The sequence below is a fragment of the Tachysurus vachellii genome, chromosome 14 (assembly GCF_030014155.1).
Source record: "Tachysurus vachellii isolate PV-2020 chromosome 14, HZAU_Pvac_v1, whole genome shotgun sequence".
Classification (NCBI taxonomy): domain Eukaryota; kingdom Metazoa; phylum Chordata; class Actinopteri; order Siluriformes; family Bagridae; genus Tachysurus; species Tachysurus vachellii.
The window spans coordinates 1,589,880-1,610,980 of record NC_083473.1 but is presented as its reverse complement, the minus strand read 5'-3'; the positions used below and the strand labels follow the sequence as shown (position 1 = coordinate 1,610,980).

The window sequence follows — 21,101 nt, the reverse complement described above, 5'->3', positions numbered from 1 at the left end:
CGGCACAAGACAGGCTGAAACAGAAGTAGGTTTAAATATCCACACCATGCATGTGCTCAATCACAACACACTCACTCAGTGCTCAGTGAAATTTCTGTAGGTGGTCACACAGCACACGGTGCACAGAAACACACTCGAAAAGAGGGAAAGTCAGGCCTCTCGGCCTTTTGGCCTACAGCTCCTACAGAGAGTACACAAAACAAAAGAAACAATACATGTTAAAGTTGAATTAAAAATGCTCAACCAAAGCAAACCAAATAAACAAACAAAAAGAGTAAAGGTTTACAAAACTCCAGGAGGAAGTATAAACCAATCCAAGAAAATATATAAATTAGATATCAGGACAAAGCAATTAAATGAAGTAACAAAATAACTAATTACCACACTGACTTCAGCAAAAAGGCTTCCTACCTCAAGGTAGGATTTAGAGCACAGTAACAGTGTCAGAAAGAAAGTAACAGTGTGGCTATAAATCAAGAAACAAAACCGAAACCAAAAATAAACAGTTACCAAAGAGAACAATTTAGCGAGGAGCAAAGCAATTTAACACAAAACACCAAAAAATTAACACGGAACAAAACAGCAGCGTTGTCCCGGGAACAAGGTGCAGCATCAACTGCACATACAGCAGGAATTCCCCGGAACCTAACAGAAAATATTATGCACATTAAGTAAGTGCATTAAAAAAAACACAAATTCTAAAACCCACAGAAAAACCCCTAAATAACATGCTAGTGCATACCGGAGAAATAGCCGTCTGCCACACCAAATCACAGATACAGTACTGGTTCAGTAATAAACCGGATATGGATGAACATCGGGTGACGAAATAACACTGACTGGGGAAATAAAGCAATTAACACTACACCCCCGGCATTTAACCTAGCGTCTCACATAAAAATAGATAAAACAAACTCACATACCTGGGGGTAGACAGTCTGTCACAACAGAAATTGTTTTTGACCCTTTTCTTTCCGTTGCGAAACACTACAATAAAGCATACGTGCGGCATTAGCCTATTGTACGACCACAACAAAACAGCATAGCCATGCTGCTAACAGCCTCTTACCTCCCAGGCAACTGAAAGTAACTGGAACAAAGCTGAACCGCCGTGCAGCTAGCCGCACCATTAACACCCAGCGGCCTCTGTTGAAGCACGGAACCGGAAACCGGAAGAGCACCTCGAAATGACGCGCATTCAATCACCATGAACCGGACACCCTCCTTTATACACAGCGGCGCTCTCCGATAGGCTATTACTACCTGACGGCACAACAGTAAACTATCCTGCCACACTCACAAACTCCTACTTCAGGACCACACCTACCCCATTTCTCTTACTATCCACACCATAATAAAACAGCTTGAATCCTGCTCCTATACTACGAGCCTTGCTACCCTTCCACTTGGTCTCCTGTACACACAGTATATCCACCTTCCTTCTCTCCATCATATCAGCCAGCTCTCTACCTTTCCCTGTCATAGTACCAACATTCAGAGTCCCTATTCTCAGTCCTACACTCTTACCTTTCCTCTTCTCTCTCTGTCTGTGCACTCTCCTCCCTCCTCTACTCCTTCGACCAACAGTAGCCCAATTTCCACCGGCGCCCTGTAGGTCAACGGCGCCGATGGCGGTCGTTGTTAACCCGGGCCTCGACCGATCCGGTATGAAATTCTTACTGACAACTCGCATGGTTAGATTTGGCAATGTTTTATGCCGGATGCCCTTCCTGACGCAACCCTCTCTATTTATCCGGGCTTGGGACCGGCACAGAAGTCACTGGACTGTGACCCCCATGGCTAGATTCAACATATTTCTATTCTTAATATTTCATATTTCTACCTCATAAGGATTTACTTGCAGTTTACCTGATTCATGACTCAGCTTTGCAAAGTTAATATGTTTTGTTGGGATATATTCAATATCAGGCTTTTGGATCATTTTTTTGTATGATGTATTAAAATCAAATCAAAAATCAAATAAAATTTTATTTGTCACATACACATACATACAGGGTACGATATACAGTGAAATGCTTTATGCAACTGTGCGGTATAAGAATAAAAAAAAATATATAAAAAGTATAAAAAAAGCAAGAAATAAATTAAGAATAAATAATAAAGTATAAACTATATAAGAAAAAACACTATATAAGAAAACTATATAAAAATATGAAAATATAGATGAAGAAATAATGTATATACATATACATAAATATACATATACATAAATGTGTATGGTTTTTAGAGATTGTCCTTAAAGTGTCCAGGTGCAGTATGGTGTGTAAATAGTGTATAAAGTGGCACTGTGCTGTGCAAGTCCAGGGTTAACGTGACAGTGACAGTCCAGAATTAAAGTGTCATTGCAAAAAAAAAAAAAAAAAAAAATAGAACAGTGGGGGTGGAGAGAGAGGTCCAGTACCAGATCCTGGGTGTTTCCTGGATTAAACTCCAAATGGCCTGTGGGAAGAAGCTTCTCCTCATCCTCTCTGTGTTTGCTTTCAGGGAGCGGAAGCGTTTCCCTGAACACAACAAAGAAAAGAGTCCATTGTTGGGATGCTGAGATCCTTTACAATCTTCCTGGCTCTGGTCCATCACCGCGTGCTGTAGATGTCCTTATATAGTTGTATATTATATGATATATATATTATAGATCATGATCCTGAAGATGCTTACCAAGTTTTGTGTCAATACACAAAGATGTTACTGTGATCAGGGTCACTTCCTGATTGGCGTCTTCAGTGTGCAGTTTGTTGGCTGACTGGATTTGACAGGCAAATCATTTGGAGTATTCGAAATGATATATTGTCCAGGTTGGTCAGGAAGTACACGATTTTTTAGATGTTTGTGTACATTCACTTCAGCATAATTCAGGGAATTAGAAGAAAAAATTAATTTTGCACAAATTCTTTAAATGATAGGAAAAAAGTAAAAGTTATTAGAGTTCTATTATTGGAGGATCAATCAAGAAATATCTTGGACACGTTTCATGACCAGGTCCTAAAGACCATTTTCAAGTACTGTTTTTTATACATATATGTATTGCTGGGTTTCTGTTTTTTGTACAGTTGCAATAAGATGTAAGCATTTTGAGCTTGTTATTATATTGTCCTCTAGGTGGTGCTGTCAACAAATTTACTGCGTAGCCTCAGTTCATGGTCCACAACATGTCTAACAGGTTTGGTATCAGTGTGCAAAGTCGTTGCTGAGATCAGCCTCACTTCCTGATTTTTTTTTTCATTTGGCAGCACTAAAGAAAAGCGTTTATGAATATTCAAATTCCTTTGCTATGTCCTGTTCAAATTTTACACTTTAAAGAGTTCAAATTCAGTTCATGTTTAAGTATTTTACAGCCTCCTTCCCTGTATGATGTATTCGCTGTCAGGAGAGTTGGCCCATAATGGGCAAAGTGTTTGGAGTATTCAAATTCTTTTGATAAATTTCTTTTATGAGGCTTTAGTTGAAGAAGACGTATCACATTTGGTGACGTGCCACATTTGGTGATGATTCGACAAAATTTGGTGTATCAAAAAAGTCGAAAATGGCAGAAATGGATGTGTCATGAACTTGTCTGCAGAATCCAGGGATGTCTGAATCTAAATTTAGGCCCAAATATTATTCTAATGGTGGCACTAGAGTGTTGGCAGCATTTGGCTTAAAATTTGCTCAGAATTCAAATTTGGCTCGTTAAATTCAACAATGAGACCCGAGTCAGTCAGTGAGAAAGGCTTTCATGGTTGGCTCTTTTAATCAGGCAAAGAAGATATAAAATATTTCTCAGTTATAGGGTGAAGAGTTAACACTTGATCAGTTCTCATGGCTCTTAGATGTAGACTGAATGAACATCACTCATAATAAACTCACATCAACAGTCAAAAGTGATTCAGGTGATTCAACTGAAGTGGAAGTGCATGAATGTGAGCTGAAAGCAGTATTGAGGCGCAGAACTGAGAAAAATATGAGTTTTATAATCATCTGTGGAACATTAAACCTTATAGTGCACGGTATTAATCATGCTGTAATGTTTATAATGTTCAGCTCTTTTCTGTGAATATTGTAACTTTCCAGGCATTTTAAACCTTTAAAATATTATAAACCCTTTATAGCAGGTGTGGGGCAGAGAGGGGCAGGTGAATTACCCTGAGTTACTTTTAATAGACTCTGACATGCATGACTGCTGGGTCTGTGCCCCGGCTTCGCACCAATGATTTATAATGTTGTAGACACACCCTGATGCCTCAGGCACTACGCTTTCATAATCCAGGATCTGTTTCATGGTTACAGATGAACACACTTTCTGGATTTTACTGTTTAATTTACACTGAAGGAGTAAAATTAAGGAGTGTATCTGGGTAAATGTAAGGAATCTGTCACATGCTCGAAAGCAGTGAGGTTAAAATCAGGTGAAATAAAAGAACAATGTTACACACCTTCAGTAAACCATTACACATTTATTAAAAGAAAACAGATTAGACCCCCAATCAAGCAACAATTCTACACACTGTCACAAAACAAATACACAGAAATATACTAAAGAATACACTCCCAATTAAATAACACCTTTAGAGACCTTCACTTAATTAAAAACTCTGGATATTTATCAAAGAATAATCTCCCAATAAAACGACACCTTCACACATTACTCTCACCTTCACTAAAATCAGAACCAATATATATGAAATAGAGAAACAGACAGGAAAAAAATCGCTAGCTAATATCATCTGTGGTTTCATGTTCTCAGTAATACTGTAATAATGTTCTCCTGCTCCTCACAGTTGTAGACTTGTTGACAACGTGGATAAAACACACCGAAATCTTCCCTCGTTTTTTTCCTTAAACGAGTTTTCTTTATAAGGCGAATCTCTCGGCTCACAGAAGTTTCTGTACTCACACAGATCACACTGATGTTTCCTCAACGTGAGAAAATCAAGCACATGAGGAAGGACATGACGAGGATCAGAGGGTGGGGGTAATTTATTCCTGCAACACCTGGAAACAGACAAATTATTTATTCTTAATATTATACAAAAATGAGGTCTAAAAATTTGCAAAGACAAATGAGGATTTAATTTGCCATATAAGTTAAAAGTTTAGTTAAATATTTGAATTTTATATTTACTTACCTGATTACTAAACTTATTTCTTCATTATAGTTATAAATATATTTAGCTAATAACTGTAGGAGCATCAAACACCTTACAAACAATATAATCCAGTAATATTCTCCTCTGTCCCACATTTTAATTGTTTTATTTACTTCTCTTTCTTTCAGATTTTCTTTGCTAAACTGAACCCTTTAAATTCTGACACGTATAAAAGGTTCAGCAAATTGTATGTTTCAAAAATAATGTAATAAATATATATTAAATATATTAATATTAAAGAAGTCTTTATTTGTCAGATTTTTCTTTCTTTCTTTTCCATCTAAGGATATTGAACCTTTCTGGCATCTAAAACAGTTCTAAAATCTGATACTATAGTTTTAAATGTTTAGTTACCGTCAGTAACAAATACACATCATTCTTTTACGTGAACAAAGCCTGATTTTACTCGGCTCATGAATTTTATTCACAAAGACACCCCCGTTTTCTAGCACACAGATAAATATAAATATTTGATAGCTTTTCATGGATAATAAACAATAAGTCAAGATGTACCAAAGATCGAATAAATCTGCATGAAGAAAAGGTAGAGAGAGAGCGACGTAATGCTGCAACAGTTGCCTAAATAACAAAAAATTAAGCAATGATGTTTACCATGGAGTTGGGACTTGAAATTAAGGTGAATTGAGATTTATCCACTTACCAAAAACTGTCAGTTTAACCGTCTGGACCAAGACAGATTTCTGATTGTCTGATTGTACCATTGCACTTCTGTAGACAGCAGCATCAGTAACACTGACATTCTTCACCACCAGGGTGCATTTTCCTCTAACCAGCTCATCCTTAGAAACATTCAATCGGCCCCCATATCCTGCACCCACAAATGACTCGTCACCCTTTTGCTCGAACACAATCTCAGAATCAATGTACCACTCAACATGAGGGTTTGTTATGTACAAACCGATCCAATCACATGGCAGGACAGCTGTGGTACCCACTCGAGCTGATATCTCAATGGCTGCAAAGACACAGAAAAAGATTTTACGAAATTATCTCAGTTTAAGACTTTAAAGTTTTTATTTATTTTACAGAATCTATATCATCATCCACACATCTACTGAAAATAAGATATAAACCTTAGAAATGTTCATATTCCTGAGACACAGATGTAGTAGTACAGTGCATTCAGAAAATATTCATACCCCTCCATTATTCTTTATCTTATTTTTCCCACATAAATCTAACAGTACATACTCCATAGTAGCAAAGCAAAAAATAGATTTGTGCTAAAAGAAAAACTGAAATATCACATTGAGTATTCAGATTCCAAATTGATATTTCAGTCAGCTCATCATAATCCTTTGGCTTAGAACAGGACGAAACACTAAACAGTCTCATGAACTTTCTATCAGTCTACTGTTTCTATTTCTATTGGTTTCTATTGATTGTGCACTCACATGTAGTCTGCAGTGTGTTGCAGTGGCCACTCCAGATCCAATATGTTCTTATTTACGTTCTTAGCCCATCTATTCAGAGTACATGGACACCAGATACAGCTGTGTTCATGTATACGACCGCCAGATGTTTATTCAGTACAGAAATCGTGCAACAACCAACCTGCACGATGATGTGGTGTAAAGGTTTGTTTTGGAGACCAGGCCTCCAGTCCTCGGCATCGCCTGATGTCATTGATCAGGTGAGGGGACGCCAAAATCGGTGCTCGAGGAAGCAGAAGCATGCTAAGTGGGCTGGTGTCCATGCTAGGTTAAAGACAAACCCTAGAAACTGCTGCGACGTTGTTCACAGAGAGTCACTATAAAGCTCTATGTGAACTCTATGGGGCTATTAGCGATCTGCAGAATGTTCAACCCAACAGCCTGTTTATTCTCTCTCTCTGTCGAGCTACTGTATATATGCCACTCCTGAGCTCCGGATGTTCCAAGTTCCTAGCCTGATCATCTCTTCTTACTGAACTACTTCGTCAATTCTGACGTTCTACCTCTTGGAGTCTCGTCGCCCGGTGGTTACCTTGCCAGGGATTGATCTGCATGGTCAGCTAGTGTTTTATTGGATTGTTGTGTACAAAGCCACCCGGAGACTGTCATGTCTTCTTTTGAACCAATGTTGTGTCAGTCAGCTGTATGTTCTGGTGTTTATCAGCAATCAGGTCTGTGCTGAACTCAGAGTTAATGATGACCCATTAGTTCCTCAGGAGCTCTCGGCTGCACTATTATAAACTGTTGTAGAAAGGACATTATTTACATTTACACTATTTACTGTAGAGTGTCACCCAAATGAGGATGAGGTTCACTTCTGAGTCTGGTTCCTCTCAAGGTTTCTTCCTCTTATCATCTCAGGGAGTTTAACCTCACCGCCGTCACCTCCGGCTTGCTCATCAGGGATAGGGAGAGATATATAGTATTTTAAATTTTGAGTTAATCTTTTTAAAATTAATTTGAAACATTAATTGTATATATTCACTTATTTATTTTATCCTTATTTTTCTTCTTATTATTACATATTTATTTCTTTTTTCTCTCTCTTCTATTTCACTACTTCTGTAGAGCTGCTTTGAGACAATGGGAATTGTTAAAAGCGCTATACAAATAAATTGAATTGAATTGAATTGTTTATCATCACTGGAGTTTTAATCATGCAAATCTCAAATCAGTGCTCCCTAAATTCCTTCAGAATGTGGACTTTGCAACGAGAGGGGAAAACATGCTGGATCTTGTTTACACAAACATTGTGCAAGCCCCCTGCCGTGCGGACCACCGACCCCACCTCAGCTACTCAGACCACATCTCTGTTATGCTAATTCCAGGATATAGACCACTGCTCAGACCGGTTAACTCTAAACCGGTTCTGAGGCAGGTGAAAACTTGCCTTCTCTTCACTAGCTCCAAAACTTTGGAATTCTTTACCAACTGAGATAAGGCAAGCAAAATCTCTTGCCATTTTAAATCTCAGCTTAAAACTTATTTTTTAGGGTAGCTTTTAATTGACTAATTGTAATTTTACATTGTGCTTATTTTATAGTCCATTTTTTGCTTTACTTTTAATCTTTATACTATGTGGTGTATTTTTGTTGTTTTATTTGCTTTACAGACTGACATGACAGACATGGAGCTAGGGGCCACGTTGTCCCCAGTGAAGGTGGGGAGTGCCCTATGCTGAACATCAGCTGCAAGTGCTTGATCTTAGAGAGCAGGTACAGCATGATAGAGATGGAGTGTCTGGCCATCAAATATGCAGTCCTCACTCTCTGACACTATCTGCTGGGACAGGCCTTCACAGTATATTCGGACTATGTCCCACTCCAGTGGTTCCAATGCATGAAGAATGACAACATATAGACCATTTGTTGGTATCTGGCACTTCAGCAGTTTAAGTGGTTCAGGTGAACAGATAGCTGTGGAGGATTTTCTCTTTCTTTTATGTCCTGTGGTGGGAGTTGGAGTCGGCTACAGGCTGGATCGCTCCTACCCAGTTCAGACATCTGTGCTAAATTATATCAATGTCTGTTCTCTGTTGCAGTGAGCTGTGACATAAGATAAAAGATAAAAGTGGGAAATACGAGAGCTGGAGATCTGTGGTGTATCATAGTGATGGTGGACCTTCTGCGAGTTTCTTCAAGCATGATCTCTGTAGCTCAACTAGATCACATTGGTCAGGTCTCACCAAGGTCCTTTTGTCTAATTGGTCAGATTGATCCCAGTTTTGATGCACACCTCTAATCTAATTTCTGACAAGCATTCTAAAAAATATAACCTCTGCACATCTTATTTTTATGTTTACAGTTACTTTAAATAATGTATTGATGCATCTCTAAAATAGATGTGGTTCCTAATTTCCAGTTCTGTTATGTCATACAGTGTCACTTCTATAATAAGTCAGTATTTTATACTGAACAGTTAACTTACCATAGACTGAGACTCTAACACTGGTAATTACTTTCACATTTGTAGTGTCCACATGTTCCATTGTAAAGGTTTTGTAGAAACGGTCATCAGTGATTTGGATGTTCTTCAACGCCAAGGAACAGTTTCCTTTACGCAGCTCATCCAGAGGAACATCCACACGGCCTTCATATCCCGAACCTGGAATCGAAGCATTAATGCTTCGCTGAAACACAAGCTCATCGTTCATCTTCCACCGAATAAGTGATGTTTGATTGAACATGCCAGGCAGTTTACACGGCAGGATGACTGTGGAACCCACTGGAGCTGATAGAGTAATCGGAGGATCTGCACTTTCTGTGGGAGAAACATTACAATCTACAGGATTTGTAACATTTGACAAAACATTGTTGTGATATTTGATTCAATAGAAGGACACTTCTGTCTTGTTGGTGTTGTAGAACCTGGTCACTCACCCACACAGGCACAGACCCATAAGATGGAAATATAAAGGAGGGACATGATGTCTGGAAGACTCTTGTGGAGTGTTGGCAGATTTTCTGAAACAATCCGAGACAAGTGCTCTGAGTAATTGTGGTAGTTTTGTGCAAAATACATCACTCTTATTTACAATGCCTTGTGTTTGTATCCACCTTTAACATGGTCTGGGTTTGCTGTCCTCTTATTGGTGTATTTTAAATAAGTGTCATAACAGTGCATATGAAGTAGAGAAATCTTGTTGTGAACTGACTCTGTGACTGGTCTAAGTGGTACTAATGATATGTAATGATATGGGTTTAGGGTTAGGGTTAAGGCTTGTTTTGCTTGGCAGATACTGGAACTAATTTAATCAACTAAACTATTTTCATTTCATCAACCTAAATTAGGTTATAATGAGTATGAAAACATTGTGTAAAACTGCAATGTATTGTAGTGCAGCATATCTATCTATAACTATTTATTGAGTAAATCTATCATTTTAACATTAAATTAGTGAATTAAAGGTTCACACATTCAATTTAAGAAACAAATATCAGAGGAGGTTTTGGTGAGTAAAATTAAACAAGCTACTAGATTTGTAAAGTTCGTCGTGACATACTTTGATGTTGGCTTTGACGATGCAAGTATTTCCAACGGATGGTGCTTTTTGGAGGCAAGTGGACAGAAAGCTAGGTTGCCAAAACATGTCACTTATCCATGTTGTGCTAATTTTTGATTTTCACGTGACATCATGTGACGTCACGTGACGTCATCAGAATACCCGCGACGCAGTTCCCCTCATTGTGCTGAGTGTTTTGATATATCACATGCCCATGTTGTGCAAAATGTTTTATTTTCACGTGACATCACGTGACGTCACGTGTGATACATGTGAGGAGGTTCCCCTCATTGTTCTGAGTGTTTTGATATGTCACATGTCCATGTTGTAAAACGTTTTTTGATTTTGAATATATTGTGTGCGGGGCTGCGAGACAACCGGAAGTCCAGTCGGTACACCAATATAAAACATTGTTCAGAGTCTCACCCTAAAGGAGCCGAGTTTAGTGTAGATAGTTCGAAAGCTTGCCGAGTTATAAACCTCCAAAGTTTATAAGGGGAGTCTATGGGAAAAAAGGCCATTTTGAGACCCGGTACCGGAAGTAAGCTTTAAATAGTATAAATTTTTGTCTAAACTTAAATAGGAAAACAGAATGTTGGCTTCTACAAAGTCAACATAATTAAATGAACTTAATGCAGTTAAATTCTGATGTTTTATTTTTGTATTTGAAATATGAAGATGAACATATTCTATCATAAAATAATGGGGAATATAATCTAAAGAAATATGAATAAAATTATGTTGAAAGATTGATATTGCTTCCTAGTTTTCAGCACATTCTGATGTAATAACACACACCTCTGTGGTGAGCAGTGGGACTGATGGATCAGAGCCCTTAAAGACTCTGGAATTAAAAGTTTATTCAGATTAAGAGAGTAGATTTTCACAGGACCTAAACACAGCTTAGAGTTTAATATTAAGATGAAGATGATCTCCTCTTTTCTCAGCACTGCTACAGAGACCAGGATACGGGTTTTAGTGTTTTTACTCGGTATCAGATTGATAAGAGACTCAGTAATATCGTTAGTTCATGCAATGTTCATACACACTGTGAACTTCCTGTCTATGATAGACGACACAATTTAGATCATAAATTCAACTTGAACTCTGTGACTGCTGAGAAAAACATCCAGTTAACCTTCATTAAACAATGTCATGAGGTAAAATCCTGCTATTTCACATTACACCATATCTAAAGATTTTAGTTTACATATAAAAAAGTGAAGAGGCCACAAAAAGTCACACACGAACATGTGACTCTACACAATCATTTAAACAAACGTTGTCAGCTTTTATACAAACACAAAAAATAGAAATGTACAGAGTTAGTTGGTGAATTTAACTGATGAATCTGACCATTACCTGGAATTAGATTAGATTTGTTAGGTAGATTATAAGGTGGTGTCTATTAAATAACTGAAAGTACAGCCCACAGATTTAGATAAACATAGAGAAGAATTCAAAATTCAACTTTACCTTGGAGATGGAAAAACATTTCTTTTTGATTCACTACGATTAAGTACTAAGTATATAAAGGTTATGAGTTTAGGAGGTTCTGCTGTTCACCGCCCTTAACAGTGCCACAGCAAAACAAGATCTGCCTGCAGGCTTTTACTCAGTGTTGCCAAACTCCTCCCTGTGAAAAGCTCAAGTAACTCCCTCAAAATCACTCCCCAAAAAAATTAGAAATACTAAAGTTGTGAAAACAAGTAAAAAAAATAAGCGAGCTCACTTTATACAGGTCTATGTGTAAAGAAAGACACAATGTACAGAGTAAATAATAAATTTGTGTTTATCTTTAGTACAACAGGAGAGAAAGGTCTTCATTCAGGACAAAAAGGATCTTCATTCTCTTATATGATATCATTGTTTATAGACAATGCTATAAAGACTGTATAGTGTTGTTATTAAGGTTGTATCTTTGAGGGTCCAAATTCTTTGCGTGTACAAAACGTACTAGACCAATAAACCTGATTCTGATCTTATGTTGTTGATTTTTTTTAACCAAGTGTTTACTTTTCTGTTCAACGTTTTTACAGTGTTGTAAAACTGTTTGCTTTGTAGTGAATAAATATTTATTTAAATCTGATCTCTTAGCAGAAAGTATGGCATGTCAGTATTTACAAAAAGCTTTTGATGCATTTCCTGTAACAAGTAAATCTAATCTAATACAGATACTTTTAACCAGATGCCTCTGAAATGCTGCAGACAAGTTTCAGGCCTCGCTGCTGGATGTTCACGAGGCAGAACACAATCTGCTGTAACATGAGCTAACACGACTCTTGGGTGTGGTCATTGTACCATTGATCATAAATGTGAGTTCATTGTAGCTACTCATTGTATGTTTGTTTTTTTTGTGTTAATCAGCAAAAATACCTACAAAAATCACCACAAATTTAAATATAGCCAAAAAAAGCTCCTTGTCACAAAACATGTCACAATATAATAAAGAGACAATGAAAAATCACTACATCTGGTGACCTCTAATACATGCCTACAGTTCACTGCTATGCTATTCATCCTAAAGCGAATGTTTCATAGACAGCTGATGGTAAAGTTGATTTAAATCTTGAGCGAGCAGGACTAACGGGGTAGCATGTTTACATATTCTCATTCTGCCTCACGTTCCTCAGGGTTTCTTTGTGGTTTCTGTCTCTCACGCAATCTGTGAATACATTACATTATATCTAGATTCTCACGTACAAATAAATCATCACTGCACAGTATTGTGACTCGCATAAGCTTTTTTTATTGGCTTATCAGATGTTTAATGAAGCTTACACAAAAGATTCATTTAAACACAGAGCTGATCTGTAACTGTACCAGACACCAGTCAGTGTCTCTCAGGCAGCTCTGAGGTTTAATAAAGTTTGAACAGATATCTGTATGAGCTGTAGCTGTACCTCAATAAAGTCTCTGTAATAAAGATTTAATTATTTTAATAATAAGTAAACATTGTGTGTTTACACCAAAACCAATTTTCATTAAATAGCTAAATTCATCAAGTCAGAAACACTAGTTCATGCATTTGTTACCTCTAGGTTGGATTATTGTAATGCTTTAATGTCTGGATGTTCCAGTAGGAGCATAAACAAGCTCCAGTTAGTCCAGAACTCAGCAGCTAGAGTCCTAACTAGAACCAGAAGATATGAACATATCACCTCTATCTTATCCTCACTGTATTGGCTTCCAGTCAAGTTACACATTGATTATAAAACACTATTAACCTATAAAGCACTTAATGGTCTCACACCACAATACCTGAGAGATCTTTAGTTTTTTTTATGATCCGTCACACCTACATTGATTAAATGCTGCAGGATATTTGTTTGTACTCAATTATATTTGCCTTTTAAAGTTGGAAATTTGAACTCACTACAGCCTTTAGTACTCTGCCTGAATGCAGTCAAACTCTGGTTATCGCACAATTTTCTTCAATTAAATGAAAAAAATCTGAGATAATTATCTTTGGTCCATCAAAACTTACGAAAGCTATGTCTAGTGCTATTGCCCCACTGGATATACCTACTGTATAAAAAAACACTGTTAGGAATCTTGGTGTTATTATTGACTCTTCCCTCAGCTTTGACAACCAGATTAAGTCAGTAGTAAAGAGTAGTTTTTATCAACTTAGACTGATCTCCAGGCTGAAACCCATCCATAATACTAAAGACCTACAGGTCATAGTGCATGCTTTTATCACCTCAAGACTGGACTAATACAACTCTCTGTATGTTGGGATAAGCAAACACAATCTATCTCGTCTACAATTAGTGCAGAATACGGCAGCTAGGTTTCTAACTGGCACAAAAATTAGAGAACACATAACTCCAGTATTATCTACTCTTCACTGGCTTCCAGTCCAGTATAGAATTGATTTCAAAATTCTATTGATGGTTTTTAAAGCATTTCACAACATCGCTCCAAACTATATCACCAACCTCTTAAAGGACCACACTCCAGTCAGGTCACTGAGATCAGGAGATAAACTTCTACTGGCAGTTCCCCGTTCCTCAAAAAAATCTAGGGGCGATAGAGCTTTCATGGTCATCGCCCCAAAACTGTGGAACAGCCTCCCTTTGCACATTCGGCAGGCCTCAACTTTAGAAGGTTTTAAGTCTCAGTTAAAAACTTATCTTTTTAATTTAGCGTTCGTTGATAGTTTCTTGATGCTTTTATACTGTATATTTTATTTCATTTTATCTTTTTCCCTTTTATGTATATTATTTTTCATCTGTCTTTCATATTTGTTATAATCGGTTTGATATATATTGCTTTATGCTTTTTATAATATTGTGCAGCACTTTGGGCAATTGAAATTGCAGTAAAATATGCTATATAAATGAATAAAGTTGAAGTTGAAGTTGAACCATTAAGTACTACAGTCTCTAGCAGGGGGCAGAGATTTTTCTTACAGAGCCCTACAATTATGGAACAGACTTCCAATTGGTGTTCGGGACTCAAACAGAGTCTCAGTGTTCAAATCCAGGCTAAAAACACATTTTTTTAATTTAGCTTTTTATGAATAGCTTTTCTCAGATCTGGAGGGTTCCTGGTCATAGAGTGTTTGGTGAACTGGGATGATTGGATGCTGTCTCTTGACCACTCTCACAAGTCACTCAGACTTGCTCTTTCATTGGATGCTTTATATCCCAGGAACCTCTCAGGCTCTCTCTCACCTTTTGGTTTTCCTTTTTAGTTATGATATAGGTTGTGAGTTCAAATCCCAGGACCACCAAGCCACCACTGCTGGGTCCCTGAGCAAGGCCCTTAACCCTCAATTGATCAGTTGCATAAAATTAAATAAAATGTAAGTCACTCAGGATAAGGGAGTCTGCCAAATGCCATAAATGTTAAATTGATTTGCATTAAATACTTGACATTCAATTACAAATTTTTTTTAAGAAGAATCATTAGTTGCATAGATAAATATGAACAAGGACAACAGTCTAGTCTAGTGTAAGGTCAAAGCAGATGCATGTACATTACAGAATTTCCCTGGAGTAGCTCACGGCTTGCTACACTAGCTAGACCCGACTGCTAAGAATTCTGAAAAAATATAGCTATGAATATTTTATTATTGTAACAAAAGCCATTTCAATATGTTATCAGCTCACATGGCTCTTGGATGAAGACTCACTCACTCTAACATCACGCTACACATCAGCAATGAAAAAACTGCATTTTCATAGGAAGCTATTGAGGAACTTCAACCTATAATGACTGATTTCAAGCAAGACGTTGTAGTTAAAACCTGCAGCTCCTCATCTCCTGTAGCAGGAAGTGCACAAAAATCTCTCTGGAGTTACAGTTTATTATCATGTAACTAATACATATATTGATTGCATTCCACTACGTCTAGCTGACCTGAGCAGTGTTTTGACAGCGTTCCAAACTCACACTGCTGTTTTCAGCTATTGATGTGGATAATGAGTTCTGGTTTGTTCCCTTTCAGAGACAGCCGTGGTTAGTGTTTCTACATTAACAGCACAGAAGACGTCCTTATCCAGAGCGACTGAAAAAAGTGCTTTGAAATCTCCATCAATGAAACAAAAAACACTGGTTCACTAGGACACAGACTTAGGAAACCGTCAGCCTAAATCTTTTTACGGAGCTTTTTATTTTAATTACATAAGATGTAGGATTTCACCTATAATTTGGCAACGGCCAGTAACTCAGCTGTTCAGACATCTAGGGGAAGTTAATTCCACCACCTTGATGCCAGAACAGAGAAGAATACCTACCTCCACCTACTAAGTGTGTACCTACCTCTTACACAGAGATGGTGGGACCAGTGGAGAAGTCCTGGTAGATTTGAGGGAGTGAGGTGAAGTGTGAGGAGTGATAAGAGCTTTAGAGGTAAGAGGGAGCTGATGTGTTTTTGCCTTTTTACTCTAATGTATTGAGCTAACTGAAGCCAGTGCAGAATGCATGATGATAAATTAATAATCTTAACTCTAATAATCCGGGGGCACGGTGTCTTAGTGGTTAGCACGTTCGCCTCACACCTCCAGGGTTGGGGGTTCGATTCCTGCCTCCGCCTTGTGTGTGTGGAGTTTGCATGTTCTCTCTGTGCCTCGGGGGTTTCCTCCGGGTACTCCGGTTTCCTCCCCCGGTCCAAAGACATGCATGGTAGGTTGATTGGCATCTCTGGAAAATTGTCCATAGTGTGTGATTGCTATATTACTATATTACTATAACAGTGGATAGCGAGCACAACATGGAAATCAATACGCTGCACAGGGCAGGACACAGATCATGCTCTTGGAGAAAAGGTCTCTCTGACTGAGCCTTCTGCTCTGCTTTTAAACTCCTTTCCCTCCGATTGGTAAAAAGGTGCAGCTGGGAGGAAGCAATTAGGTGACCTGAGAGCAGACAGTGGGTGGAGCCACAGGAGAGCAGGAGACAACACAACTACAGGACAAGACAAAATGTACGTCTTTGGACGCAACACCCCCACTCATAATTTACAAACAATACTTCTACTAGGGTGTTTGCAAAATCAAGAAAGGTATTCACAACAGTTAATGGTAACTATTCCACATTTTGTTTGTCCACATTATATACTCTAGAAAGAGCATCAGCTACAACATTTTCTGTACCTTTCTGATGTTGGGTATTGAGATTGTACTCTTGCATTATCAAAGACCAGCGCATCAGTCATTGGTTCGAGTTACACATTCTTCCCAAAAATACCAAGGGGTTGTGATCAGTGTAAACCATTTCTGGAGTACAACTACCTCCCAAGTATACCTCAAAGTGTTGCAGTGCCAATATTAAGGCTAGAGCCTCCTTTTCAATAGTACTGTAACCCTGTTGGCATTTGGTAAACATTCTGGAGAAGTAACTCACAAGATGTTCTATGCCCGTGGAGTCTTCTTGCAGCAGGACAGCACCCGCACCTGAGGAACTCGCATCCACCTGCAGCTTGAAGGGCATAGCAAAGTCAGGAGCAGCAAGGATTGGAGCATGGCACAACAGGTCTTTGGCAGCATTAAATGCACAATTACAACCCTCATCCCATACAAATTTCGTAGAGGTGCTAAGGAGGTTTGTCAATGGGGCAACCACAGAAGCAAAGTTTTTACAGAAACTTCTGTAGTAACCGGCCATACCAAGAAACCTTCTTAACTCCCTTTTATTAGTACGAAGAGGAAAATCTAGTATCGCAGCAACTTTTTCTTCAACCGGCCTTACTTGCCCTTGGCCTACTTTCTTGCCAAGGTAGGTAACAACAGCCTTCGCAAATTCACACTTCACCAAGTTTAAAGTCAATTATGCCACAGATAACCTACTAAAAACCTGGTTAAGACTATTCAGATGGTCTTCCCAACTAGCTGAATAGATGACCACATCATCCAGGTAAGCCTCACAGTTCTTCACCCCTGACAGTAACTGATGCTTTAGGCGTTGGAAAGTCGCAGGTGCATTCCGCATCCCAAAAGCCATTACGGAATACTGCAGAAAGTTGTCAGGGGTAACAAAAGCAGAGATTTCTGAGGCTCGAGGCGTGAGGGGCACCTGCCAGTACCCTTTCAGCAGATCCAGTTTGGTGACATATCGAGCAGAACCAACTTTGTCAACAGTCCTCTATTCGGGGAAGAGGAAAAGAGTCAGGCTTGGTGATGTTATTAACCTTTCGGTAGTCAGTGCAAAAACGACAGGACGAGTCGGATTTAGGAACAAGCAAGCATGGTGAGCTCCAGGGGCTCTGGCTGGGTATAGCAAACCCATGTTGCAACAAATATTCAACCTCTGATTTCATTACTTCTCGTTTATGTGGATTGACATGGTACGGATGCTGGTTAATAGGTACAGAGTCCAAGAGAGAAAACAAGGTGGGGTACTTGCCTATTAATTCAAATACATCTGTACGTTGTTTCTGGGGCAAGTGAGCAAGATATGAGTCCAAGTCATTCAGCACTGCAGAATTGTTTAGACACATACAGGATATTCGGTCCTCATGCACCTCTAGATTATCCTGCAGAGGACAATATGTAGTAGGGAGTGCGGCAGCAGTAACTGCAGATAAATCAGACATGGGATTTTTTTTTGCGGCTTCGTTTGTGACATAAGCCTTCAGCATATTCACGACACACTCGACTTTTCCTCCTCCGATCTGGAGTAGAGATTACATAATCAGTTTCAGTAAGTCTTTTCTCAACTGCATAAGGGCCAGGGAATTTAGCCTGCAATGCTGACCCTGAAACAGGAAGCAAGACTAAAAAACCAAATCGCCAGGTTGGAAGATGCACTTTACACGTCTTGTCATACTGTAACTTCATCTTGGACTGTGCAGTTAACATATGAGCTTTTGCTACATCACAAGCTTTATGGAGACGCTTACGGAAAGCACTTACATAGTCCAAGACATTACTAGACACTGGATTTTACCAAAAACTGCTCACTTAGCAGTTTCAACGGCCCAAACCCAATGCCTCCTGCACAGTCTCTCTAACTGCCAACATTAATAATGGCAAATCCTCAACCCAGTCTCTACCAGTGCTTAGACAATATGCATGTAGCATGGACTTCAGGGTTTGGTGAAAACGCTCCAGCGCACCCTGGGACTCTGGATGGTATGTGCTGGATAATCTATGGTCAACTCCCAACTCTTTCAACACTTGAGCAAACACTTTTGAAGTGAAGTTAGTACCTCTGTCCGTTTGGATAACCTTAGGTAACCCAAACGTTGAGCAGAACTATCTCCTTCACTATCGCCTGGGCTCTAAGAGTAAGGAGCGGAACAGCTTCTGGAAACCTGGTGGCACCACACATCAAAGTCAAAACATATTGTTGTCCTGATTTAGATTTCGGTAGTGGCCCAATACAATCCAAAATTAAACGTTCAAACGGCTCTCCCACCGCTGGAATTGGATGGAGGGGAGCAGAAGGAATGATTTGATTAGGCTTACCCGCTAGTTGGCAAACATGACAACACTTGCAGAATTTGGAAACGCTAGACTTCAATCGAGGCCAAAAGTAGTATCTGGAAATTCGCTTGTAAGTTTTATTAACCCCAAGATGGCCAGAGAGAGGATGTTCATGAGCAAGCTGCAATACCTGAGAACGATAATCAGAGGGCAAAACAATTTGGTAGACCGTTAAAGCCTCATCAACATTACATGGCTTCCAACAACGCATCAGAACATTATCTTCCCAAGTAAAGGCTATTCTACTATTTCTAGAGTCCTCTAGCTGAACAGCAGGTTCAACACAGGGCGCTAAAGATTGGTCAGATATTTGAGCAGCAATTAAGTTCTCTCTATCAAATTTCAAAGCTTTTGCACCCAAATCTGAGTTCACAGAATCACTAGGAGCAAACTGCGGTGTGATAAAGTACATTCCAGTGAGACTCACAGTGTCCTTCCATTTCTGTGACTGAGCACGCGTAACTGCACAAGCAGGAAATACATGTGGCCGGGTGTAATAAAGAACACAACACACCGGAAGCAACAATGCTTTTCTCAAACTGGGGTTTAATCTGACTGCTGTTTGTAAGAAGACAATGAAAAAAAATACAGCGGTCGATGGGAGCAAATTTGAACAAAACCAAAAGTCTGATTTAAACAATTACAAAAAAAGATGAATCTTGTATGAATTTGGAGATGATGAGGTTAAATCTCACTTAAATCAAATCAGAACACACTCCAGAAGGCCATATTCTAACAAAAAAACAAGATTCCACTATTAATTGAGATACTTAAGTCAGGTTAAACAAAAAAAATATATATATACACTTAAACATTCTAGCAAATTCTACTAGCTAATACGAGCTAATACTAGCTACTAATACTGTTAAATACAGTCAATTACAAACAAATACTAAGAAAATATGGTAGTGGCTAATGTACAAAAGAAATAAAAGCACATTAGTTCAGCCGTTTTACTTGTTTCTTTCCTTAAACAATCATCATGCAAAACAGGGCCGGCCCTGTGCATAGGCAGAATAGGCAAATGCTAAGGGCGCCGCCCACCACTAGGGGCGCCTGTGCGCCCAACTGAGAATGAATGAATATATATATATATATATTTTATTACCTGAGAAGTATTTTATTTATATATTTATTATATATATATTTTATTGCTGTAAGAAAGGCAAGGAAAGCAAGGTCTCCGTAATATAGTTTTTTTTATATAGTTTGTGTTTGTTTCCAAAATATTTTCAAAATAAAGAAAAACAGGACAAAGCTGTGCAGTTTGTTTCTGTGTAAGTTTATGAACAAAATGATCGGAACACAATTGTCTGTGATTCCAGGGGCACCAGGTGAAATCCTGCCCAGGGCAGCAAATTGGCCAGGGCCGGTCCTGATGCAAAACATACATTAAACCAAGCATATGTACATTTGGCAAAATTATTACGTAAACATTCATACATAAAGGATAAACCTGGTAATTAAACCTTTTACATATGAAAATAATGAAGTTTACATACCTAATCTGTTAAATTACCACAAGATTCACTCATCACAGGCACATTAAATCCAAATGTGTCCCAAACAATCACCAACTCGCGGCAAGCACAATAAACTAAGTTCTCTCACCACGTGAAAAAGATGGCTTCTCCGACTTAGCCCACAGCTTCAAAACTCGCAAACTTTATTGAAAAAAAAGGAGAACGTGCGTCTCTTAAAGGAGCCATGACCATTTTTAAAACACCACGATAATGTACATTTTAGCACCTGGCTACATACAGAAGGGAAACAAGTAGCAACATCAGAATCAGGAGAAATATCTTGCGCATCTACAACAACTGGGGAGGGGAAAACCATACCACCTGTCAAATCATTCCCCAAAATAAAGCTTACACCATCCACAGGCAGCTCAGTTCGCAGCCCAAGAGGAACCAAACCTGTAACCAAATCAGATTGGAGATGAACCACATGAACCGGCACCCTCACACATCCTAACTCAATTCCACAGACAAACACATCAGTTCCAGAGTATGTTTCAGCAGAGAATGGTAAAGCATCTGCTAAAATAAATGACTGCATTGCACCC

General features: G+C 38.7%; 1 protein-coding gene across 1 annotated transcript; it reads right to left on the bottom strand.

The window, feature by feature from the left end:
• Window positions 1-4,431: 4,431 nt before the first annotated feature.
• On the bottom strand, window positions 4,432-11,702 carry LOC132857405 (uncharacterized). Its single transcript, XM_060887361.1, has 5 exons — window positions 11,577-11,702; window positions 9,478-9,561; window positions 9,026-9,358; window positions 5,806-6,120; window positions 4,432-4,989 (listed from the first exon to the last, which is right to left on the bottom strand). The coding sequence occupies exons 1-5, from the start codon at window positions 11,593-11,595 to the stop codon at window positions 4,913-4,915; spliced, it is 828 nt and encodes a 275-aa protein (XP_060743344.1). The 5' UTR covers window positions 11,596-11,702; the 3' UTR covers window positions 4,432-4,912.
• Window positions 11,703-21,101: the final 9,399 nt, after the last annotated feature.